Source organism: Diorhabda carinulata, chromosome X (assembly GCF_026250575.1).
Source record: "Diorhabda carinulata isolate Delta chromosome X, icDioCari1.1, whole genome shotgun sequence".
NCBI lineage: Eukaryota > Metazoa > Arthropoda > Insecta > Coleoptera > Chrysomelidae > Diorhabda > Diorhabda carinulata.
Window position 1 is genome coordinate 53,216,416 of NC_079472.1, and position 25,792 is coordinate 53,242,207.

The window sequence follows — 25,792 nt, forward strand, 5'->3', positions numbered from 1 at the left end:
AAAGTAGACTGGAACTTTTCAATGAAATACTTCAATCCATTGAATATTTTTTTAGTTATCAAATATCAAATATAAGAGACGCTAAAATTAAAATAATTTTCGAAAATGTAGCTGACTAATTTCATTTTTACTTTGTTAGATTATTTCATGTATCGCCACGCAAAGATATTTAGGTGAATCAAAAGTAGTTTTAACAATTACGTTTGCATTTATGTAATATTTCTTTCAACATGTGGGACTACTTGTTTAAATTCCTCTTCGAGAATGACTGACAAGTTACCTATTAACAAGTTTAATTTCAATGATTTATATGGTGCCTTATTTGTATTTGTGTCAATTATTTTCATTTCAGTTTGCGCTACACATCATTTGTAATAACATCGCTGTCATTTTGTGCGTAACATTTATTTCAATCATCATAATAAAGGCTATATCTAATAGTATTATAATGAATAAATCTCGGTAGGTGGCGGTCTTCGGGCACAAAATTTAACAGCACTAAATAAATGGTACCGTTAGTTAGTTGAGTTTTTTGTAAGGCATGCCAGTATTAAATACTTGAAAATTGATATAAATATTCCATTCTTTTTCCAATATGTAGATGATTGCATTACTGCCGTACTACAGAATCAAATTGAAAACGTAAATAAAAAATTCAATTCTTATCATCCCATCTCTGGAAAGCTAGGGGATTAAACTTTTCATTGGGAACTACTGTGTTATCAAAGGGGTAGATCCCAGCCTTCCTAAGCCCGCTCTGAATCAAGATTGGGTTCGCCCCCTTCCAAACGTCTTTTATCATGACTGCGAACGATTTCTTTATAATTTTTTTTCCTGAATTCAATCTTTGCTATTTTACCATCTTCACATCCCAAGTAGCCTTTAGTCATTTGAAAACTGCAATGTCAAGCGGTTGCAGGATATGGCTTAAGTGGATAATAATTCCTTCATAATTCCTTCTGCTATCGCTTCTTTCATTAAATTGATATATATATATATATATATATATATATATATATATATATATATATATATATAAAATTATTAAAAAAATAAATTTTTAAACAGAAGAGACCCAAAATCAAGGAGATCTAGAAACAGAAACATACAAAATTAGCAATTGGAATATCTAATTATATATTTTTATTTTTTAACTGTAGCAAGAATTTGAGTGAGTTATATAACTTTATGTAGAGGTGGATTTAACAGCATTTAGTGACGTATTCAAGAGGAAATGAAATTTGGTCCAAATATACTTTTTGACTGGAAGTACCTTGTGTTCAATTATATATAGACGTAATACAAATCACTTTTTCTGGAAAAAATTAAACTGATTAATTTCCTAAATTATTTATCGAATAACTTTGATGAAATCCGAGCCAGAGTAATCATATGGTTTTTTAAATATCGACATAATAATATGAAAAATTTCATGATAATATTTCAATATCATATATACATACCAAAATCAATTTCCAATATCCACGAGTGAATTTCACTTACTCAAAACCAACAATAACTGTTTTATTTAGTATTTTGTAATTCGTTATATTTTTAAAAATCTTATAATCGATTTATGTTCAATTTCAATTGCTTTGTGAAACCTCCAGATAAATTTAGACTATGTGTAGCAAAGGTAAGTCTTTTCAAGGCGTATATTAGGGTGTCCCTTAAATTTCAAGTCTGATATTTTTTCACGCATAGTTTCTTAATAACCCTATATTGACTAGAAAAAAAATATTAATTCGATTTATGAACGATAACCCGTGCCGACTTGCTATTTAAACTTGCCCATACAAGTTGCTTAAGTACTGCGCTGCAACTTGTAACTACATGTTTTTTTTTGCCATTTTATACGTGATTTTTGAGACTATTATTGCTCCATTGTTTAGTGCGTAAACATGTCGGTGGAATTACGGAGTGATAAACAAAATATTTTCCTTATCGGATTGCCTAGGTACCAAATAAATGGTGCAAAATTACCATCTAATCGACAAGTTCTCCCTGTCCTATTTTACAATATTCGTGAGGTTAAATTGACTGTTAGTGAAAGTGCAAATCTTGTAATTAGGGAGTGCATCATATATTGGGAAAAAGCAAGAATTCCGACAAGGGCATTTCCTAACTGCGTGAAGAAACTTGTTGATTTCAAGAACCGTGAGAACTATTTCAAAATTAATCTTGATAATTTGTTTGATATTGCACATGCTGATGCTCTTGAAAGAATGGAAATAGAGAAAGATACATTATTTTTAATGAAACAGAGAGAGCCAGGTCGACCGGGATGCTTAGGTCATGTAGATAAAAAATTGGCCGAAAAAGAAGAAAGATCTAGACAACGACGATTGAAAGAAGAGGAAAGGATTGTAAGGCAAAGATAATCACTAGCTGTTTAGCTGTTGCGTCTACTTCCACCACAAATAACTTAGAAATTCTCGAATATTCAGACGAAGAACCGATCTTGAATTCTGAACTTAGTTTGCCGGACGTTCCCTGCCATGATCAAAGTTCAAAAATAGGTAGAAGGAATCTCATAACACCTAAACTAGTTGCAGCTTTAGATCGATGCCAGTTAAGCACTAGAGATTCCGTTTACATTCTTAATGCGGTGGTAAAAGCGCTTGGTCTGAGCATCGATGATTCCTCTATTAACAAATACTCGATTCAGCGAATTCGTACTGAAGCTAGAAAATCAAGGGCAAAAGCAATAAAATCTGACTTCCAAAACAATGTACCCGACGTAGTCACAGTCCAATGAGATGGAAAACTATTACCCGAGTTGGATGTACGGAGTTCAAAAGAAGAACGCTTGCCAGTTATTCCTTCATTTGACAGTAGAGAACAGCTTCTTGCAGTGCCGAAACTAGAAACTTCTTCTGGAAAACATCAAACCAAGGCTGTCTCAACAGCTCTCTTTGACTTGAACCTTCACGATAAAGTACAAATTATGGGCTGCAACACAACAGCTTCCAATACGGTCACAATTCAGAATGATTGCGAAGGACAAAAAAACTCTACAAGACGTTTGCTTATTTCAAATATTTTATCTTTTCCGTTCGTTTTAATGGTTCATTGTCAACAAAAAGGTCACCATCGTTTACTGGATTTTTGCTGATGATCGTGTACTTAGTCTTTTTGGTATTAAGTTTTATTCCATACTCCTGACATTTCTCAACCATTTGATCTAATAACGTTTGTAAACCTCCCATTGAGTCGGCTACGAGAACAGTACCATCGGCGTACTGTACCGGTTGTTTACGGTCACCCCATTTATTTTTATAACTTCTTCAACATCTTCACCGAAGACATCTTTGTTATCAATTCCAGTTGCCTGTAGGATATTTATTAGTTTATGATGACGGACCTTGTAGAATGCCTTCTCAAAATCTATAAAGCATAAATATACGTTACAGTTGACATCTCTACACCTCTGCACCAAGACCTGTATGCTGAACAAAACCTCACTAGTTCCTAGTCCTTTTCAAAAGCCAAACTGAGTACTGGTAATGTGTCCCTCTATTTTAGGGCACATTCTTTAATGTATAATTCGTGTAATCCGTTGGATTACGCCTATGTGATAGGTAGCGTTAAACAGCTTAGTTAGTAATCTAAGGGAATTGGTTTCAAGAGTCTTTAGCAATTCTGTAGAAATTCCCTCAAGCCCGGGAGCTTTTCCATTGTTTGCATTTGCAATGGCTTTCCTGGCTTTATCTATTGTTATATCTGGGACAACCAGTGGTTCTTTTATGCTGTAGACCTCTTGTCTATTATCGTCAAATAAATATTTCCCCCTAGCTAGCTTTTCCTCTATATCTAAAATGATTTGTCCATTCTTATCTACAAGATTGCTATACCCACTATACTTCCGTGAGCCTATGGTTTCTTTGATTTTCTTATGAAGATGAAGTATGTCATGCTTTTTATCCAATTCCTCAATCTCTTTACACTCTCTCTTCATTTAGTTGTTTATATTTGGGTTCGTTAACATTTTTATTTTTTCTTCGTGCATCCATGAGATCTAAAATCTCGTCAGTCACAATCCATGCCTTTTTCTTTTCTTTTCTATCCTGCTTACATTTGTTCTTCAGTATATTGTTGGAAATTTCTTTGAATCTTTTGTAAGTATTGTCAGTTTCTATCTCCTGATTGGGTGTGTTCAATTTCTTAGCTTCATTCTCCAGTGCAGATATTATTTCTTGTTGTATACCTGGATCCTTAATATTGGTTAAGTCTAATTTCAGACGATGCTTCTTGATTATAACTCGTTTTAGCGCCTACTCCTATTTTGTATGTTTATTATAATACTTTAGTTCATTAGATCAATAATTATGAATTTCCAGAATTTTTTTCGCAAAAAAACAAATAAAAAAGGTGTTTTCAAAATAAATTAATCAAATAAATATTTTACTATACTGAATATTATAGAAATTTTATCCAACAGTTAACTTGTTGGTCTTATTTATTCGAATAATCTTGAGTCGATGAATATCGAGTTGTTTTTTATTCTAGTGTATATATACATATATTGAAAACCTTCTCTTTTTCTCGTAGTCTATTACTGAAATGCTAAGCATACATAAGCCTGTTAACATTCAAAATTAGATAGCTATATCTGTGCATCTATTTTCAACTAAGATTGTAAGAAGGTGATACATGTCATGTAATCACAATTCTAGTGAAATAACATCAATTTTGCGTAACACAGTAGTAATTACATGAATATTAATCTTTTTTTTTTAAATATTCACTACTAAATTGGAGTGTGATATTCATATTATAATCATTAGGGTATTAGTTCTTGATATAATAACCTTCGAGCGTCATGATACTCGTAGTATACATTTTACTGATTACTTTTACGTATCTTGTTTATTATACAGTATACAAACATTAGATAGTCATGGTAAAGACGTATCAAATCCTAAAACAAATTATTTAATGCTAAAGTATGCTATTGTATCGTTTCATATCGTATCGTATCTAATTATAATGTATTGTATTGGTATAAGTCACTTGAGTCACATACATTTAGTAGTAGACGTAGACGTAGCGAACAACTGAAAAAATCAAGAGTGTGAGTAACTAAAACTCCTGTCGCCTCCACTTGTGAAAATTCGTGTCGTAAGCCTCCAAGAGGCACCTCCTGAGAGTCTGAATCGGACATCATAGTAATAGAGGATCAATCTCGTTAGTCACTCATCATTAACTCTTTTTTCAAGCAAACGTTGTTGGAAGTGGCTTCACGCATTTAATTCTTAAATGTTCCTATAAGCTAAGCTGTCATGAATTATTATATTATTGAATGAGAAAATAATGAATAAGTAATTTTCATTACTCGCGATTATTATACTATTGTATAATATACTATACTCGAACTACAACTATCAGCAAAAGAAACACAAAATATCACCAATTGTTTCAACATGATAATTATAATTAATAGTTATATCACTAAAATGATTGAGATTCACAGGTAGATTTTCTTACCCATTATATTAAAAGTAGTACGTAGGGCTTCCGGTAGTAGTTGTAGTTTTTATTATTAATACTTTTTATAATAATTATTCTTGTTAATTACTTCTACAATTTTGCTTTCTCTAACTTGTCATTTATGTTATCGTCGATACAACCTTCGGCAAGAGCAGTTGATTTGCACTCTCATTGTGTTCACAGTTGTGATGTCATCACCGCCGTTCACACAAATTGTTACAGATGATCAACGAAATAAACTCGAGTAAAATTCAGTTTTAGAAACATAACAATTTGTTTGTTCATAGCAGCAAACTAATTCATGCATTTTGTATGGATCATTCATAATTTTGATAATTTAAAAATGTAAAATAAAGAGTTAGTGGTATGAGGTGGTCGCAATGAGACAAACGTATTCTCTATCTGTCACGGTAAACGATATAAATGACTTTCTTTTGGTGTCAGTTATATTAACTACAAAAGCTCCATTATAATCTTCTGGAATTTAATTTCTTCCGACTTCTTTGGTCAAATTAAATGGATGATCTGGTGCTTCTATTAGAAATTTATTCAGCCCTTTTAGTATGGAAGTCGATAGCTTTCGGTCTGGAGTTTTAGGAAGACATGCAGCTTCATATAATTTTTCAAGTGAATATGGTGAATATTCAAGATAATTTTGAGGGTCAAGAAGAAAGATTATAGTGAGAACGAAGAATTGGTTTTTTGGGTCATTTTATCGAAATCGAAAAATTAAAAAAACTGGAAACATATATTGGTTTCAGAGCTTTAAATGTTCATGAAAATGCACTCATTTGCGTATAATTATTGATAACATTTTATATATTTGTTATATCTTTTTCCATATTCTACACAAAAAAACTAACCAATTGAAAAAAATGTTGATTTATCATGTACATAATTTTTTTGTGAATATCCATTTTTTGTGTAGACCTAAGAAATAAGTATAATTTGACTATGTACCTAAATTTTATGTACCAATATTAACGATAAAAGTTGATTTTGTAAGAAATCAATAAATAAACTTTATTATGTGATTTTTATTTTTCAAAATATTCGTTTTTTTTTGTGTAGATTAACAGCAAAAACGTAAGAACTTCGTTGGTTACTTGGCACAAAAGTTATGAACGATTATATCTCAAGAAGTGCATTTATGACCCCAAGCAAAATCATAAAACCATATAAAATCTTCAAGTGAGATATTTCCTATATTTTTCACATAAATTCGTCGTAAAAATGAATATTTTTTTTAAGAAATTCATCGAAATAGGATAATTTTTCGATTTTCTAGAGCGTTTATAACATTTAAAATCAGAAAACCATATGAAATCTTTAAGTGAGATAAAATATGAAAATTGTGAAAATCGAAAAATTGGAATATCGAGCCATCATCAAGTACCTGTATTTAAAAGGGTTAAGAAGTAAGCAGATTTACGAAGATATGCTTAATACCTTTGATGATCAATGTCCTTCGTATGTGACCTTGAAAAATTGGACTGCAAGCTTCAAAAGAGGTAAATTTTCCATTGAAGATGATGACCGATCGGGAAGGCCAGTTTCTGTGTCAGTCCCCGAAAATATCGATGCAGTTCATGACATGATTTTATCAGACCGTCGTATTGAGCTAAAACGGATATCTGAAGCACTGAATATTTCATACGAATGCGTTGATCATATAATTCACGTCAATTTGGACATGAGAAAAATTACTGCAAAATGGATCCCCAAATGTTTGAATGTTGAACAAAAGAGTGCAAGGGTAAAAGCATCGCGCTCGTTCTGTGCTCGATTTGAAAACGATGTAAATTTCTCAAACCGAATTGTTACTATGGATGAGACTTGGGTACATTTCTACGATCTATAAACAAAGCAAAAATCGACGAAATGGCGACACTCTGGTTCTCCAAGACTTAAGAAGTTTCGTGTCCAAAAATCTGCTGGAAAAGTTCTTGCTTCAATTTTGGATAAGGGTAGAACAATAAATGGATATTACTATTCGAAATTACTGACCACTCTACGGGAAGAAATTAAGGAGAAAAGACGCGGAAAGCTATCCAAAGTTGTTTTGTTTTTGCAGGACAACACCTCTGCACACAAATCTCATGTTGCATTGCAAAAAATTCGTGATTTAGGGTTTAAATTACTAGAACACCCCCTTATTCACCAGATTTGGCTCCATCCGACTATCATCTCTTTCCTCAACTGAAAAAAAGTTTAAAAGGTCGTAAATTTTCTTCCAACGAGGAGGTGATAAAAGCTGTGCACGTCTGGTTTACAGAGCAAGAAAAAACATTTTTTATGAAAGGTCTAGAGACATTGCAGGTTCGCTGTAATAAATGTATCCAATTAAGAGGAGAATATGTTGAGTAATAAAATATTTTGACATTGAAATTTTGTTTGGTTCTATAGTAGGCTAAGAATTTTTCAATAAATCCTCGTACTTATAACAAAATAATGCATTATTATTTAATTATGACCTGATTTTTCACATAACGAATGACTAATATCATTGCATAAAATTATACATATCATCGTTAAGAGTAAGAACAATTACAATATTGAAAATCCATAGATAAAAATCTTGTTAATCTGTGATGTTAGACTGACTTTATTTCAATTGGTAAATTACCTCCTACAAACACCTACAACAATAAAACAAATTAAATAAATGAATGAAAATGTGAATCATATATCGTCATTTCCATTATCATCTCCACCTCTTAGTTCTAGCATTTCTTGTTTAAATAATTCAGCGTCAATATCTTCTATAATGGTGACGTTCGGTTTGAACTTTTTCATATGATCCAATACTACTTGACCTCTGGTAAGCGTTCCGTGAAGTTCAACTGAAGCATAATGCGAGGAAAACTTGTTAATATGCTTCTCAGGATTCATATAACAGAATACCAAGAATGTGTCACAAGGTACCCATTCTTCTGAATCATGCATACTATAGATTATTTGTTCTGCCTTTGCTAACAGCTTTAATTCTGGAGTTGAGGTTCCCAAAGTTGTAAAACGCCAATCCTAAAATAACAAACATCGATAGAAATGAAAAAGATTAATGAAAATCAGTTACATATTTATATCTATACCTAACATTTGTGGAATATATGTATTCTGAGACAAAATGTTGATCGTGCACAACTCAATTTATATTTGCAAATAATTTGAAAATATTAGGTAAATCGTAATAACATAGAAATGAAGAAATAAATAAAGTGAATGTGAAATAAAATAATATAGAGCATAATAGCATGAGAAAATCAACACAAATTGTGAAAAGGTATAAATATCTCGATGCAATAATAGAAAATAATACTGAAAACTATGTCTACACTACCACTAGATAGAAAACTGAAAAATATTTGGAATTTGCTCAGTAAAAATGTTTGTTATAAATATATACACATTTTTTACCATTTGCCGCTACTACTGGCAGGATTGTTTTTATGCCTGAGGGCGCTAGTTTACAAGGTCCGTACCAAGTAGTATTGGACATAACTTTTTCAATATTAGATTTATTGTACTGTGTACTGAAAACTGTGTACCGTTTTCGGAATATTTTGATTTGAAAATTATTAACCGATGCTGAAATGGAGGAATGATAAATGCATTGATTAAACAAAAAAGCACAAGATGAGAATTAAAAAAGGCTTACAACATAATAAAATAAAATTCAATTAGAGTAGGTGATCAAAATGTACACCGCTTTTATGAATACACATTTCTCTCCTTTTTTCTAAAGAATTCATTAATCTTTTAAACGGTTGGGGGTCAGCTATGAGGTCATTAAAGTAACGTTGAATTCTGTCTTTCAATTCTTGAGGCGAATTTACCTCTGAAGCATAAACTTTTTCTTCAAAACACGACCAAACTGTGTAATCCAAGGGATTAAAATCGCATGACTGAGGAGTCCAATGAATCTGAGCTTCTGCACCTCAACTAATCCATTGATTCGGAAAATGGTTACTCAACCAATTACACCTTCTATCAAAGTGCGGTGAAGCTTCACCGTGCATAAAAAATAGAGATCGCTTAGCGTTAAATCTAATATCTCGAAAAAGTGATTGCTTAAAAAATCCAGGTGCATATCACCATTTAGATTACCAGGTAAAATATGATGACTTACAGTTGCTGCCCAAACAAACTTTGAATGAGTGTTGGTAATGTGATGCCCTTTTGACATGTGGATTCTCATCACACTTGTAGTGTGCATTAGGGGAGTTAAGCATACCTACCTTGACGCGAAAAAGTGGCCTCATCCGTAAGAATAATACATTTTGTAAAAGTTGGAATGAGGGCTAACAAAAAATCCACTCTAACCGGTAGATCTTATGGCAAGAGCTCTTTGACTTGTCTATAATGATAAAGATGTAGCTTTTGCTCTTTAAGTATCCTCGAAGTACTTGAGGAAGACGTATTTGTTTGTCTTGCCACATTTTGATCAACTGAATTAAAATCATATTTTCTTTATTAATGGTTCTTGTTGTTCTTGGCCTATCAGATTTTATTTTTTCAAATCTCACATTCCCAATTTCTCGACAAAGTCGTTCAATGGCTCTAAATGAATTTTTATTTGGTGAGTTTCTTTGAGGAAACTTTTCTGCACAACGCGTAACAGCTGTACTAGAGTTTCCTAAACACTCGCTTAAGATTAATAATATGTCAGTGTATTCAAAACTTGAGTACATTTTGAAAATTATTATTGACTCAACGTCATAACTATCAATAAATAACAATTTTCCATCGCTCAGAGAAAATGCTATTGCCGTGTAAAATTCAAAGTTAAATAATTATGGGTACTTAGATATTGGGGGCCTTAGTATGAAACAAACAACAGGTTGAGTTCCAGAGCCGCAATACATGATCATCAAATTGTTGTTTGTTTCATACTAAAGCCTACAAAAACATGAGAAACGTATCAATCTCAAATTTCTCGATAAATTGAAAAAAACTCCTACTGAGTGCTATAAATTGTTGCTGAGGCCTAAGGGGACAATTCTCTATCTCGTGCGCGTGTTTTTGAGTGATGTAAGCGCTTTAGTGAAGGCCGAGAGAGAAAATCAAAATTCGAGGCAATGTTGATCTTGTTTTTCGACATTAACGCTATAGTGATGACCGAATGGGTTCCAGAGGGTCAGCCTGTCAACCAGGCTTACTATTTGTCAGTTTGTTGCTTTCAACAATTATATATTTTATTACTTAACATATTCTTCTCTTAATTGGATACAATTTTTTTTCAGTTGAGGGAAGACATGATAGTCTAACGAAGCCAAATCTGGTGAATAAGGGGGGTGTTCTAGTAATTCAAACCCTAAATCACGAATTTTTTGCATGTCAACATGAGATGTTTGTGCAACTCATTGTCCTGTAAAAACAAATCACCTTTGGATAGCATTCCGCATCTTTTCTGACACAGAAACTGGCCTTCCCGATCGGTCATCATCTTCAATGGAAAATTCACCTCTTTTGAAGCTTGCAGTCCAATTTTTTACGGTCGCATACGAAGGACATTGATCACTTTGATCACCAAGGTTATTAAGCGTATCTTCGTAAATCTTCTTACCTCTTGACCCTTTTAAATACAGGTACTTGATGACATCTTTTCCCTTTTAATCTAATGCGTAACTCTAGTTCACTTTTTTGACGTCAAACTTTACACTGACACTTCTAATAAGTTATTGTTCGTTGCTATGGTAACGCAATATTTTGTTTATGCATGGAACTGGTCTAGGCTAACTAGATATCAATACATCCTCGTATATAATTGATTTCATCATAAAAGTTATTTCGGTGGCAACAGAAGCTCCTGCCATGATCGGGCGATATCGTGGGTTTATAAGCGATCTTAAAAGACTTGTACCGGAGGTAACTGTAATTCGCTGTGTTGTCAACCGACAACATCTAGTAGCTAAAAATTTGTGTGATAGATTGTACCCATCGCTTCAATTTATGATTCATGCAGTTAACAAAATAAACAGCAATGCATTGAATACGCCCTCATTTGCACAATTGTGCTATGATTTTATTCACTTTTTGTTTCAGTTTTAGAATTTCTGTAAAGTAAAAATTCTAATTTAAAAAATAACCTGGTCAATTTTAAAGCAGATTTGTCAAATAAAAAGAGTGTAATTGTAAAATATTGATCAGTACGGATTATCACAGTATACAAACTTGTTGCAAATAGAATGCGTTGATGAAGATATTCAGACAAACGTTCAACATTTGATTGCATGATGATTTCAAAATCAGATTTGAGGCTATCCTGTCGATGTAAATATCACCATGAATCTTAAACCCATTTGATGAAACGGAAATGGAGAATGTGATATTACAAGACGGGCTAGTCAAGTTTAGCACTAATGAAGAACTGAAAGTGACATTTAAAAGTGGGTGTCAAAAATTTTGGGTGCAGGTAGAAAGACCCGAAAAATAACAGTGGCTATGGGGACTTGTGCAAAAGCTTCTGATCGCGATTCCCTTGTCAAATCTTGTCGAAAAAAGTGTTAATGGCGTTACAAACTTATTAACAAAAAAAGGAGCAGATTGAATATCATAGAATGGGGATATTTGCGGTTATTTCTTACAAAACTCAAGCCAAATATTGATAAATTGCTATCAATCCATGAAGTACATTCCTGTCATTGAAATTATATATATTCTTTTGTAATTACCATTGTAGAAGTTAACTGTTAATTCGTCGTTGAATCTCAGCCACAACGCAAGTTTCCATAGATATATCTAATCTTTACTTTTTAAGAGATTTGTAAATTGGTAGTAAATAGCTGCAGAGAGTCTACCGGTTCCAACAAAGTATTGAAAGTTGTCTATGAAAAAAAAAAGGTTTAGGAGCCAATAATTTCAATGATAGATGCCGATAACGACAAAATTGAAAAAGTATATTGTGAATATAAAGAATAGTTGATCACATAGGAGTTATCACTTTCTAATAATTAGCTGACAAATCGGTCGTTGAAGTAAAAGTCATTATAATGGAAATAAGACACAAAAAGATGAAGTTTTATCCTACTGATCCGGAACATTCTGTATACATCAAAAGCCAAAAAAATTATCAACGAATTTTAAATAAAGTATGACATTTAAAGTGCTTAATTTGCACTTTTAATTTGCTCACGACCCTAATATGAACATTCTTTCAACTTAACATGAACATCTAAGATTTGTTGCCAGCCTCTCGACTATTATTAAATTATATTTTCGTCAGGATTGTTGCAATGGATTTTTTAATCTGTGCAAATAAACACAAAAAATTAGTTTTTTCGATTCATAATCACCTTCTGACGTCATTCTATCATCACTAGTAGGGATCTTCACAGCCCTTAATATTCAGTTTCCAATTTACAGTAGTTTTAAAGACATAGTTCCAACAATAAGAAGGAATTATTAGCACTGTTTGTACTGTTAAGCAGTCTAAAAGAGTTTCACAACATTCACATTATAGAAGAGAAAAAAAATCAGGATAAATCATAAATAGCATTATAAATATACTAAATATTCAGTGAAAATTATTATTCTCCTGTTTCCAAATGACGCTTGATATCTGCTTTAATATATTTTACAATTTTTTTAGGAAAATAGTATAGTCGATATAAATATTTGTTCCTGATTCTTTATACTTACTAAAGGAATTTTTGGTATAAGACAAGTTTCCCAAGGTAAAATAAATATAGGACATTTTAAACTTTCTAATACGATATGAGCAGCTTCCGGATCCGTGTAGAAATTAAATTCAGCTGAACACGTCCAATTTCCTACACCTAAAAGAGAAGCTATCGGATACAAAAAATTATTTCAAATTCTTTTATGTTCATAGGGTCTTCCATAAGTATAATGAATCACAGTACTGACTTTACAGCATTCACCTTTTGTTTCTTAACTCTAATTCGTTAGTAAAATTTTTTGAAATATCATTCCTTAACGAAACCATAAAGGGGCGCTTACACTGTACAATTGGGTTGATAAAGTCAGAACAATCCACGTGGCGTGTGTTCATTTCTGGGTAAACACCTGTTCTTAAAATAAATGCAATGCTATAGTAGTTGTGAATAAAGTTTAGTTCTTGCTGAAAACAAACATCGTGCGTAGAGAAAAATAAGGAAAGAGAATTTGAGTTAGACAGTGAATTACTGGTAGAGAGGCACAAGAGACTTCGAATAACTTTTTTGGTAAATTGAAAATGGAACGTCCAAAAATTTTCCTCTACTTACCAAAACAAGTTAATTTCAAAATTGGTGAACAACCCCACTAAATTTTTTTGTGATTTTTATCAGGTAATTCCGTAATTTAGGATAACCTGACAAGGACGTGATGAGGATGTAACGCAGATCACTAATAAGGTCTTTATCAGGATTACTTCACATGGTTCTAGTCAATATCGCCTTATCCGGACCTAATCACGATTACTCCACAGATTTTTATTATAGTTATAGGATTGCCTCAAATACTTTCTGTTCAGAGTTTTCTTACGTAGTACCTATCTTCTTTACATTAGACATGGCGAACTGAAATCGATTAATCGAAGAATTGATTCCTCGGAACAATTAAATCGATTTTTCGAATCGATCCATATTATATAATATAGCCGATATTTTACCTCTGAATATCCACATTCAATTTATTGTCTTTTGGTAAAAACCATGTAATTATTCAAAATTAGCTAAATGTACTCGTAATATTAGGGTGATTTATTCAAAAACTCGCGGAATGGCTGTGTGCTTAGTTTCCGCTGCTCTACTTTCACTGGAAAGTGAAAAATTTAAATATTTATCATCACAGGCATTTGCATCTAAGTTTCATCCTATACTATACTGGCAAGATCTAAAACCATCACCATGTTCACTCAATAACCGTGATATATATTATTATATTATCTATTTTCTCAACTTTTTAATATAAAAACTACGTATACCTGATCCAATATTTGACATGATGAAAAAAATTATTATATTATCGAATTCTCCGAACTAAAAAATCCCTGATTTTAGTCACTAGAGATCTCAAAGGTATTTAGATTGTGAACAAAAACTTGAAATAAGAAATCGATTTTTAAGAAATCGATCTCTTAGACTTGGACTTAGACGTTTATTTTTATGAATCGATTCCTCAGGTTACGATTCGATAATTTTTAGAGAGAATCGCCATCCCTAGTTTGTAAGAGGTTCAAACAAGCAAACAGTTTTTATGACAATACTACATTGATCATAGAAACTCATCAGGTGATCATGAGAGATTCCTTGCGGGGACATGATCAAGAAAGCCTGACGAAAAAATTGATTTATTTTCAACAGAGTCAACCTAATATGATTCTATTATGGACGCCTGAAAAAAATTATTTATTTTAAATAGGGTTATCCTGATGCGATCCTAGCGTGGAGCTCATCATGATTGCGCTTATAAGATTAACTTTGTTTTAACCTGATAAGGTCTTATGATGTTTCAAGGAAATCAGAAAAAAATTCTAGCCGAGAAGATGTCAACTAAAACTGAGAAAAACCTCACTTGAGATCTAGCATAGCATGTATTTCACGTAAATATTTATAATTTTACAGATCACATCCTTAGACTATGTAACTGCCGCCATTTTTAATACCGGTTGTTTATGTCACTTGAATATAAAAACTTGCACTTGCTTAAAATAACAACACATTCACTTAAATTGATCAAATGAGCTGAATATTATATGAATTAACATGTTTAATTCGCTTTCATGTCACTTGATTTGGTTTGAGTTCATCAACTCACTTTAACAGTGTGAACACCCCTTAAAGAGCTTTGTGTTTGAATCAATACAACCTAAATTCTATGTTCATATTAATTGCATCAAGTGTCTACTTCTAAATTTTTACATGTTTTTCTTATTTGATAATTAATGGGGCAACTGAATGTTTTATTTGTGGAAGATGAAAAAGCATCTGAACAATACACATGTGGCCAATAAACACAAATTTATGTGGTTCTTCCTATTTGCTACGAACACTCTACGAATATTTGACTGCAAAAGATCAAATTGATGTTTGTTGAACAAAAGCTTAAAGGAAAAATGTTGTGGCAACAGTATTCTGAACAAATTTCAGCTGAAAACGGCGACCGAAAAATAATCAAGTTCGTGAATCAGAAGAGGAGTAGCCAAGGAGCAAGTACAATAAGGAGAAAGTACAGAGCAATAGCACAAGAAGTCAGTCATGGAGCTTAGACAAACTAAAAAGCTACACATAACTTTCAAGTGGAAAAGTATAAACCATAGCGAAACAAGAGAAATATTTAGGACTAAATATAATAAAAATAATCTTATTAACATCATATAATTACCTGTAAAATTTCCACCCATTATCCAAACATCTTTAAGTTTAGAAGCCAAATCGTCGAATAACTTGAGAGACAAAGCTAGAGTTGTGAGCGGTCCTAAACATATAAGCGAGATTTTGTTTGGAAAAAGACTAACTGTATCGTGTAAGGCTATTATCCCAAGTTTATCACCAACTATTGTAATATCTGGAACTTGCTCGTGTTTCAAATCAGCAAAACCGTCTTCTCCGTGATATTTGTGAAGTTCCACTTTAATTGATAAGAGTTGAGATTTCGCCCCTCTATATACGGGTATCTAAAAGTATCAAGTATGGATATAGATATACAGTGTGCCAGAAATATTAACACCCATTTATGTTAATCCAGAGTGCATGTTACTTATTGAATGATTGGAATGTCAGCGTCATTAGGTAACTTACTGAAAAAGCTGATTCAATAAGTCAGGGGTCAAGAGAAAAAATGCAGCGTCGAAAATTTATTAAAAGAAATTACAAAAGAGATTCGAAAAAGGATAACTGTTCGAATAATGCCCATCTGGATCAATTCATTCACGGTAAGGCAGATTCGGCTAATCATGTCAGGCTGTCCGCGTAGAGTTTCAAATTCTTCTTCAATTGCAGTTTGGAGGTCGAGACCTGCGGGTCACTCAACGAATCCTCATTATTGGATCGTTGACCATTTGCCAACGATCATTTCCCACTGCCCACTCTCACACCGTTGGTCGTTCCAGTAAACGCAGTTATGAAGATTGATCGTACCGTTCAGCTTGAAGGCTGCTTTATTCTACAAAAAAATGGATTGCTGGAATTGCAGATCATCCTGACTGCATCCAAGATGCCACTCGCAAAATGCCAGTCTGCGATCGAAATCATCCTCGTAAAGTGCGTGGAGGAGACTCGGATGGTAAACTCGATAATGTATGCGCTTCGGCATTCGTGTTAAAAAATAATTGGATATTTGAAATTTTCTCGATAGCCGCACTGCGGTTCGGCGGCTCAACTAACGCCAGTGCAAGCAATCCACATATTCGTAAGATGTTACAGATACCGTTCGTCAAAAACGCGACGTGTCGGCAACAGAGACCGTTATTAAAAATTTCTGGTACGTCTTCAACACTGTTGAACGATTTGTGCAACGGTGAGTCGAAAATTGTTGTTGAAATTCAGTAAACATAGTTTCGTAATCCACATTCGTACGTAGATAAGACATAATTTCGCAGCGAGAACTTGTATCGGTTATTCATTCGAACGCGTGTACTCGTCAAGCACGTATTATCATGACACTGACATAACTATTGGAAGCACGAAAATGCTCCGTTTTTCTTTTTGGACAGAGTTGCCAGAGTTATGAGCGTTGTTAGCCTTATGCTGACCTCTGTATTGTGTATGTAATGAAACCGCGATTCTTTTTAATCTAATTGATGCGACTAGGTCAGTTCGATATCTTCTTTGGGTATTTTATTTCAGACTACCCAATTTGAAAGAACGCTTTTGAAATCCTTTGCACTTTTATCAGTTTGTATGTGATCAGCGTGGTATAGTATTGATCCATGATCATCAGAGATTATCTGCGAACTTGTTAACATGAGGTCTAGTATCAGTTGACCCTTGCTCAACTAACTTACATCTCCAGACAAAAGCGATAAACGTTACTTAATTTGCATGATCCCATTGTTTCCATTTGTTTCTTCCTACACTGAAACAGAGAGCTATGAGGATGTTCAGTTACAAGGAGCACCTCGTCTGGGCTGTTAGAGCAAATCTCCGTATTCAACGATATACGGTACGTATACCGTTATCAAAGCAATAAAAGACTCAATCGACCAACTTGTGTCGTTCTGTATTTGCTCTATGAGGTTCAGATCCGTTGGCACTACGACCTCGACCTTCTGGAGCCCACCTCAAGGTCTCTTGGATCTATTGACTCTTTTGTCGATAGTTGGCAACTCCATACGTTCTTGGTATTTTGCTACATTGAAAAAAAGCTCTTCAGCAATATTCACTAATTTTAAAATCCTCATAAAGACGTTAATATTAAAAAACTAAATGCTACTGAATTAAAAGATGGTAATTCCTCAATATACGATCTAAGGTTGGAAGAAAACCTTATTGTGATGAGGTTTCTATGTAAGCAATGTTAAAATAGATTAATAATAGATATTTATGTAAGACGTGAGTTAAGTAATATTTTTTCGACGAGTAGGACGGTTTGACCAGCAATTCTTACGAATGAAAAAAAGTAACATTACTTAGGAATTTCATACAAAAATTTTTCTACGTCCGTAGACTTAAAAAACTTCTTACAATTTTTACTTTGTAATTGTGATATTAAAAGTATAACTATGAGCATTATTAATTTGAAGTGAAGAATAAGTTACATTACTCCTGGTACTTGAATTGGCAATATTTAACGAGTTCAAAGAAATAACATCGTCTACAGTACTTATTGAATTGTATTGGACTGTAGAATCGTGAACATTTACAATGTTGCTTGGAGTCGAACTAGTTGTTCCCATTAAAATTTTCAATGTGGAATGCATTTGGTTTTTTACTGAGTCGTCTACGCAACCCTCCGCAAATGTGTTGGATTTCCACCCACCGTGCTTCATTACTAGAATTATATCACCACCGGAATCCACTAATAGAGACGCCGAGGAGCGTCGAAATGTAAGCCTAGTGTAGTTTTTTGGATTAGGTAAATTCACAAATATGTTGCGATAAGCCAGGGAATGTTTGAAAAGATATTGAAACCTACAAGTTTTAAATTTTCCATTTCTGTACTGCAAAAAGAAATGATCTGTTTTGTCAGTTGTGGGTCGTTGGTTTTCAAATTTTTTATATGTTTACCAAGTTTAATCTATTATCAGATATTTCACCAATAACCGTAAGTCGACGTTGAACATGAGTTACATGAGGTACTGTGATAGTTACAATTATCACATTATTTCCGACATTATTAATATCGTTACACTTCATTTTATATAATTCCTCCTTCCGCAGAGCTCCTGCGAACAAAGTGTTGAAAACTTCCACATTTTGGATTTAGTTTCAACTTAAACTAGTAACATTCTTTCTGTGAAGCTGTTTATGCCTATTTTAGTACGCCACTCTATGAAAGAATTATATTTCTCTGAATAATGTTCCCTGGATTTCTCAGGGAGCAGATTCCTAGTCGCTGCAGTTGCCGATTAACATCTTCTGGTGTGTGGTTTAAACTTTCTTCACTATTATTCTCCATCCCTAATAATTATACTACAGTCCTCTTAATTAGACACAAAACGGATTTTCTTGAACGAATATTAAAAAATAAAAGAGTGACAGTTTATCTGAAAACGAATAGAAATGAAAAAGAAAGCGTTCACAAGCTCCCTATTATGATAAAACAATTTTATAATTGCGTTAAAAAATGATACGTTACGGCTCTTTTTTAACGTAAAAGCGTGAAAAAATGACCTTTAGGCCGATTCTAAAATTACATTTTTTATGAATGCAAATGAATGAAATCGTGAGTATTATAACGGAGTTATAACAAGTTACTATTTTTCCACAATTTTTCTCTTCAAACTGCGGATTATTTTTCATACAAATTATTCCGCGAAAAAGATATTGTGAATGCAGAGCGAGCAAAACATTGTGATTTGTTTGATTTTTCTTTATTCATGATCATCAATAATTTAAATCTGCTCTCCTGAATGGTTAAGTTAACGCAGATATTGTTGAATGTATCTTTGTATACTCAGTACAAAATATCGAAATATCCTGAGACAATATGATTAATGTTATTTCAAGAAACTGCTTCTTAGGTTGTATGTCATCACAAATCATTAAAAAAAATGAAATGGCATGATGTGATTATTAACTGATACTATTTTTTCCGACATGCAACAGGGAGGTAAATCTAATAAACGGCGTCCGATCATGGTATACCCCATCAATATTAGATAGCCTATAATGTTAAAATAATAAGAGTTATATATTGTTCATCTGTACATTATCACAGATTTCAAACGTCTTGACCAGTACTTAAACAGAAAACTTTACACTGGTGGGAAATGATCACCCAAAGTTTCAAAACAAATACCTGATCGTTCAAAAATAACTTCCAGAGCTGACGCTGGAGATTGGTCCTCGGTTCACCTAGTTTTTTATAATAAGAGCATTTATCTCATTTCAAATCTAAAATTCACATTTATAAAAACTGACTTATTATACTTACGTCAGTCCTACGAAGTAACTCTAATAATCGTACAACGTTCACAACTACATTTTCAAGCTCTGTATTTCCATGTGAACAAATTATTCCTTCAATTTTCACTTTATTCTTATTATCGGCATGTATAAGGTATATTAATGCCAGAAAATCATCTGTTCCCACATCCACATCTATAATAATTCTGCGAATGTCCATTCTTCGTATTTAATTTATTTGATTATATGTTGAAGAAATCGTTGAAGAATTATTTGCATCGAAACCTGCAACAGAAGTTTTGTACTCGTATACGTTCATCTTAGATAATGTTGTGAAAAACCATAACTACATGGTGTATACCACTGACAAATTTTACCACTGACGTTTAAGTATCATTTATAAACAGAAGAAACAAAATAGAGCCTAGTACTGAGCCTTGGGGCACTCCACATTGGCTTGCAAGATGACATCGTTGCATCAACCCTTACAAGCTGACTTCTGTTGGTAAGGTTTGACTTAAACCATGGGAAAGGTGTTTCCCAGAAATCGTAGTACTGCAATTTGTTGATTATGATTAACACAATCGAAAGATATCACAAAAAGTTGTTGCAGTGGAATGATGGCTGTTTAGGCTACAGTACACATTAGTAAGAAGAGAGAATACAGCATCATTTGTGCATTTGTTACCCAAAAACCCAAATTGGTTGGAAGTGACTATAGCCGACAAAATAAAAACTGCAGAAATATGGAAACGATAATAAGGAAACAACACTGCAAAGCTATGGTCGCGTCTAAAGAATGCCAGAACAAAACGAATAATAAAACTTCCGGGGTGAAGACGTAGAGGACGGTCAACAGTTTGAAATTTTTGTTGTATGCTTTTCGTATATTTTTCACTTTATTTAACAACTTCGACGACTTATGTTGGAAATTATATGTTTTCCGAGATTTTATAACACAAAATGGCAAATATATGAGTTTACTAATCTTCACCCAACTAGTTTTTAAATCAAAATAGTTTTTCAATTTTTATAATATCAATAGACTATAATTCCTTTCATAGGAGGTTTTGAAAAACGTAATTTTATTTCAATAAATACTCACAAAGTATTAATATTGCACGCACAAACAATATTTTATTATTGATATCAGTTCATTAGAACAACATACAATAACCTTCGTTAACAATCAATCTGAATTTATCAAATTGACAATAAATGACTTCAATAAAAAATGTTGGGTACGCTAAAAATAAAAACGAATTCCAAAGTATTGGATTGAGCATAATAATCGTTTGACAGAAGAAATTACTGAGTTGGAGTAATAATATAGATAATTGCATAGTAATATATAGATATAATTGAATGATTTTATCATTACCTCATTAAAACTACCCAAAAATATCAATGGAAATGACTTGCACAGATTTTGTATTGCAAATGACATCAAAATAATAAGGTGAAAATATAAACCGAACTTTATGTAATGAGAATACTTTATTATGAAACATCTAGATAATTAAACAATGATACTATTCCTTAGAACATTATCTATGTTTATATTTCACTATTTATACAGTGTCTCAAAAAAATTTTATTTAGTTAAATGCGTTATTTGGTTTCACAAAATAGTTTCAGTGAGAAGAGAACAAAATTCACGAATGGATTCAAAATAGGGCATCAATTGCTTATCATCTTAATTATTTGGCCGTCATGACGTATTTGTGTGTTTTCACTCGGCTAGAACCTTTCTAACCATCCTTCAGTGATAAAAGTTTTAATCTTTATATTCCTTCGCATTGTCTCAAGCTATACTCTGTAAAGGATATCTCCCTTATTTTCTGGGCCCATCTATCTCTTGCTACATTGTGGATTTCTAAAAAACTGATCACTTGTAAAAATTAAAGCACTAATAGAGAATATGAAGTAGTGCGTAAAAAAACGTTTTATTAAGGTCTCCGTAGTGTAGTGGCTAGAGTAGGAGGCTCACATGCGGGAGGTTCCAGGTTCAAGTCGCGCTGATACCATCAGAAAGATAGGAGGGATATATTGGAATTGACAATACAAATCAGAAATGGGAAAATTGAAAATGTTGGATGAATTGAAGGTTAAAGAAGAATTCTGTCACTATTTTTTTTTTGCATAAACTTGATATTTGGAACGAACGATTTTGAATCTAATGAAATAAGAACTCAAGAATTACCATCCAAAAGAATGTTTTTTCAACCAAACTTTAAAAAAAATAAATCTATATTTTGACATAAGACATCATAATGCTAGAAACTCTATAATTTTCGTGCACTCGCAAATGCATTTTTCAAAAATTCTTGTTAGATTTCCAGCATTTATTATGAATCGCATTACATTTCACATCTCTACTGTTTTCCACTCAATTAATTGAAAAAATTATGGTGTTTATTCATTTCTCTGCAGCTAGTAATATTAGGGAAAAATTTGAGAATGAAAAATATATTTAAATGAAATAAGCATCCTAAATTATAATTTTATTATATAAAACTTCATCTTGAAAAAAGTTATGTTCGAGTATATTTGATTTCGCGTGTTTTTCCAATTCCTTGAAAATTTTATCTGATTTGACGTCCAATATATTCAATACATTTCGTGTTCCCGTCCCGTCTTATATTCCTTCTCACTTGTGGTAGGTCCATCGCTTAACGTATCGTGATTTTTTATTGAACCTGTTTGCGCTAAGATCTTTCCAAAGAACTTATCTCATCCTCCTCTATAACAGTTTATTAAGCCCTTATTGAGTTACATCTCCTATATTCCTACTCAGACTAAACAGCAGCGCTCACTACCAGGACTTCTTTAAAAGATTCTAAATATTGACTCTTCATATCTTATTCACCTTTGAATCCTTCTTCTTCCTACTCCATATTAAGCAGATTGCCTGTTCCTTCTTCGCAACATGCCTATTGCCTCATTTGATGGTAAAATTATCACTCCATCTTTTTCGTTGACTTCCCATACTTCTTCGCTCATTCTACTTATGTGTTCGTCCCATTCCCGCTTTCTGCTCATTACCCTCCGTTCTCTCTCTAGGAGCATTTTTCCATTAATTTTTCATAGGACTTTTATGTCGCTTGTTTCCAGGAGCCTTTTTGTTTTTGCTCTATCAGGCCGAGTTTCTGCTGTGTTCGTCATTATGGGTCTGATTACAGTTTTGTAGGTTCTTGACTTGGCCTTGGCTTAGACATCCGGCTGCTCTTGCTGTTTTTATTGTTTGCTGCCTTACCTCTGTCTCAATAGCAACATATCCAGATAGTTCTATACCCAGATATTTGAATTTCATTTCTTGCTGGATTATTTTATCGTCTATGAGCAGCTTGCATCTAAAAGGTATTTTTGGTGTTGTCAAGCTTTTTGTTTTGGAGGCAGAAACCATCATATTTAGAGATTTTGTTGTGCAATTAAAGCGATGTAGCCTTTGGAGGTCGTCTTCATTTTCTACAATCAGCACAGCATCGTCAGCATAGCACGGGATTGTAATATTGCGGTCACCCATTTTGTATCGGTTCAATCTGCGTACTTGCTTTATTATTTCATCCATAATTATGTTGAAAAGGAGTTGACTCAGTGTGTCGCCCTATCATATTCCTCTTTCCACTGAATTTTGTTCGTGCTGTATAGATTCTCTATGACTTTGATTAAGGTATGGGGTACTATCTTTGAATCCGTTTGCCTAATTCGTAAGTATGCTTCTCCAATCTTAGAATTAGCAGACGGAACTGGAATAGGATGTATGGGTCCAGAACAAACACTCTGAAAGCCTGGGCAGCACACAAAGCATTTTTCAAGCAGAAATCGGTGCAATTGAAAAATGTGTTCAGTACAATCTAAAAAGGAACTATCGCAAACAGAAGATCATCATCTTGTCCGATAGTCAAGCAGCCATTAAAGCTCTAAGCTCCAATATCATAAAATCCAAACTCGTTTAGGAATGCCTAGAAAAATTCAATGGATCAAAAGGAAATGAAGAACTTTTAAGCTCGCTAAAGCGGAGGTAGACAAACCGTTCATGGGACCCGAACCCTTCTGTGGTATTAGCTACAGAAAAGCACTGGAAAAGAAGGTAGATAGGAGCAAAACCAATTATTTGGACAACCTACAGAGGCTGAAACAGACAAAGACTCTTCTGGGAAATTATAACCACATTAGATCTGTTGAATATATCAACTTAAGTAAAAAAAATCGACGATTACTAACAGAAGTTCTAGCAGGGCACTGTCGACTTCAATTCATTTAACACGCTTAGATGATTTGTAATGATTTTAAAGTCATTGCACTTTTGCTTGGTGGCACAAAATTTTGCTGTTATATTCCCGAATGGGATAGAAAAAATCATTATACAAATAAAGTGTGGCTCAAACCTACTCCATGAGAGAAATGATCTTTTTGTGAACCTTCATGATGTTCTCTCACCACCGTTGCATATAGAGCTCAGCCTGATAAAAAATTTTGTTAAAGCTTCATTTCAATTTTTAGATTTTCCAACTTTGATAAAATAGATTAGGTACTAAATTCCGGGTAATACTCTTAATGAATCCGTAACGAGTTGTTTTATGTACTCTGACTACCTTTTCGTTTGCCTGAAATATCCTTCGTCTCGAGATGGCGCATCCTTATCTTAACGGATTGAAAAGCATTGTAGCGCACCCCTGTATAGTAATTTTCCTTGGGAAACCTGACATTGTTTTACATTTCTTCATAATTAAAGTTGAATCATTTTTCAAAATAATTGTTGATTCGTGTATCAAAAACGGTACATCAACATTTACCTACATTGATTTGAATTTTCTCAGAGATTTGCCAACACTATCTGAATTACGATTCTAGAAATTGATGTTACATGAGTACATAAAATTTGTTGATTACACATCTCTGATAAATTCAACTGAAATATATTTAACTGTAATCGACGCTACTGCTAACTTCTAATTAGGAATCTCATTAACCTTCATGGATGTTGAGTTCGTGGTCCATGATCTGCTGTTTATTTTTATTTTTTTACAAATTAGCGCTTGTTTCTTAATTGCTATGTGCAATTAACCATTATTAATCGATTAAAAGAAAAATCTGTAGTGGATTTGCCATAAACTTTCATGTTATCATTATTTCACGATCTTTTTTCGCAGTTCTGTATATATGTTTTTTTTTATAAAAGTGAATGATTCACTATCATGATATATGACTATATATACGAGTGTAATAAAGGATTGAAATAACTTTTCTTTTATCATATAATAAATTAGATAAGTATATAAACATGAGTTGTATTGAAAAAATAATAATTGTAAATTTCAATTTTATTATTTAGAGATATAGCAAAAAACATAATAAGTTAATAATTCAATGATATAAGTATTTATTTAAACTCAAATTAATCACACGTCAGAAGAAGTACTACAAAATGAATACCCACTATTTTAAAACATCTCAGGTACCATTTGAAAAAATATTGGAAATTGACTGAGTGCTTTAATATAAGATATTAAAAAAGTTCTTAGGCTTTCATTAATAGAATTTTGATCGAAAGTTTCACTTTCGGTGAGTATATATGGGAGCATTTTCTTAAAATATTTTTTTCTTCAATCTTCCAATGCCAGCAAAGTGTAATTTTTCAATCTTACTTCTGTTAAAAGTGTTGCTACGAGGGCTGCTGCTCAAGTTTTGAGATAGACAATATTTATAATTGGATATTGTTTTCCATAATATTCTCTATTAATATCAATACACTTTTGCATGCGTTTGAACCAATGGTCGAAGCA

General features: G+C 32.9%; 1 protein-coding gene across 4 annotated transcripts; it reads right to left on the reverse strand.

Moving 5' to 3' along the window:
- Positions 1-7,928: 7,928 nt before the first annotated feature.
- Positions 7,929-21,516, reverse strand: LOC130901902 (pyrimidine-specific ribonucleoside hydrolase RihA). Of its 4 annotated transcripts, none has more exons than XM_057813570.1 (5): positions 21,385-21,516; positions 20,032-20,288; positions 15,820-16,111; positions 13,132-13,268; positions 7,929-8,514 (listed from the first exon to the last, which is right to left on the reverse strand). In XM_057813570.1, exons 2-5 carry the CDS (start codon positions 20,221-20,223, stop codon positions 8,173-8,175), a joined length of 963 nt encoding a protein of 320 aa, XP_057669553.1. In that variant the 5' UTR covers positions 20,224-20,288; positions 21,385-21,516; the 3' UTR covers positions 7,929-8,172. The 4 variants fall into 4 exon arrangements, with proteins under 4 accessions (XP_057669553.1, XP_057669551.1, XP_057669552.1 ...); XM_057813568.1 differs by having other exon boundaries at positions 13,132-13,280; positions 21,385-21,493; XM_057813569.1 differs by lacking the exon at positions 21,385-21,516 and adding an exon at positions 21,109-21,297.
- Between the last annotated feature and the right edge of the window lie 4,276 nt (positions 21,517-25,792).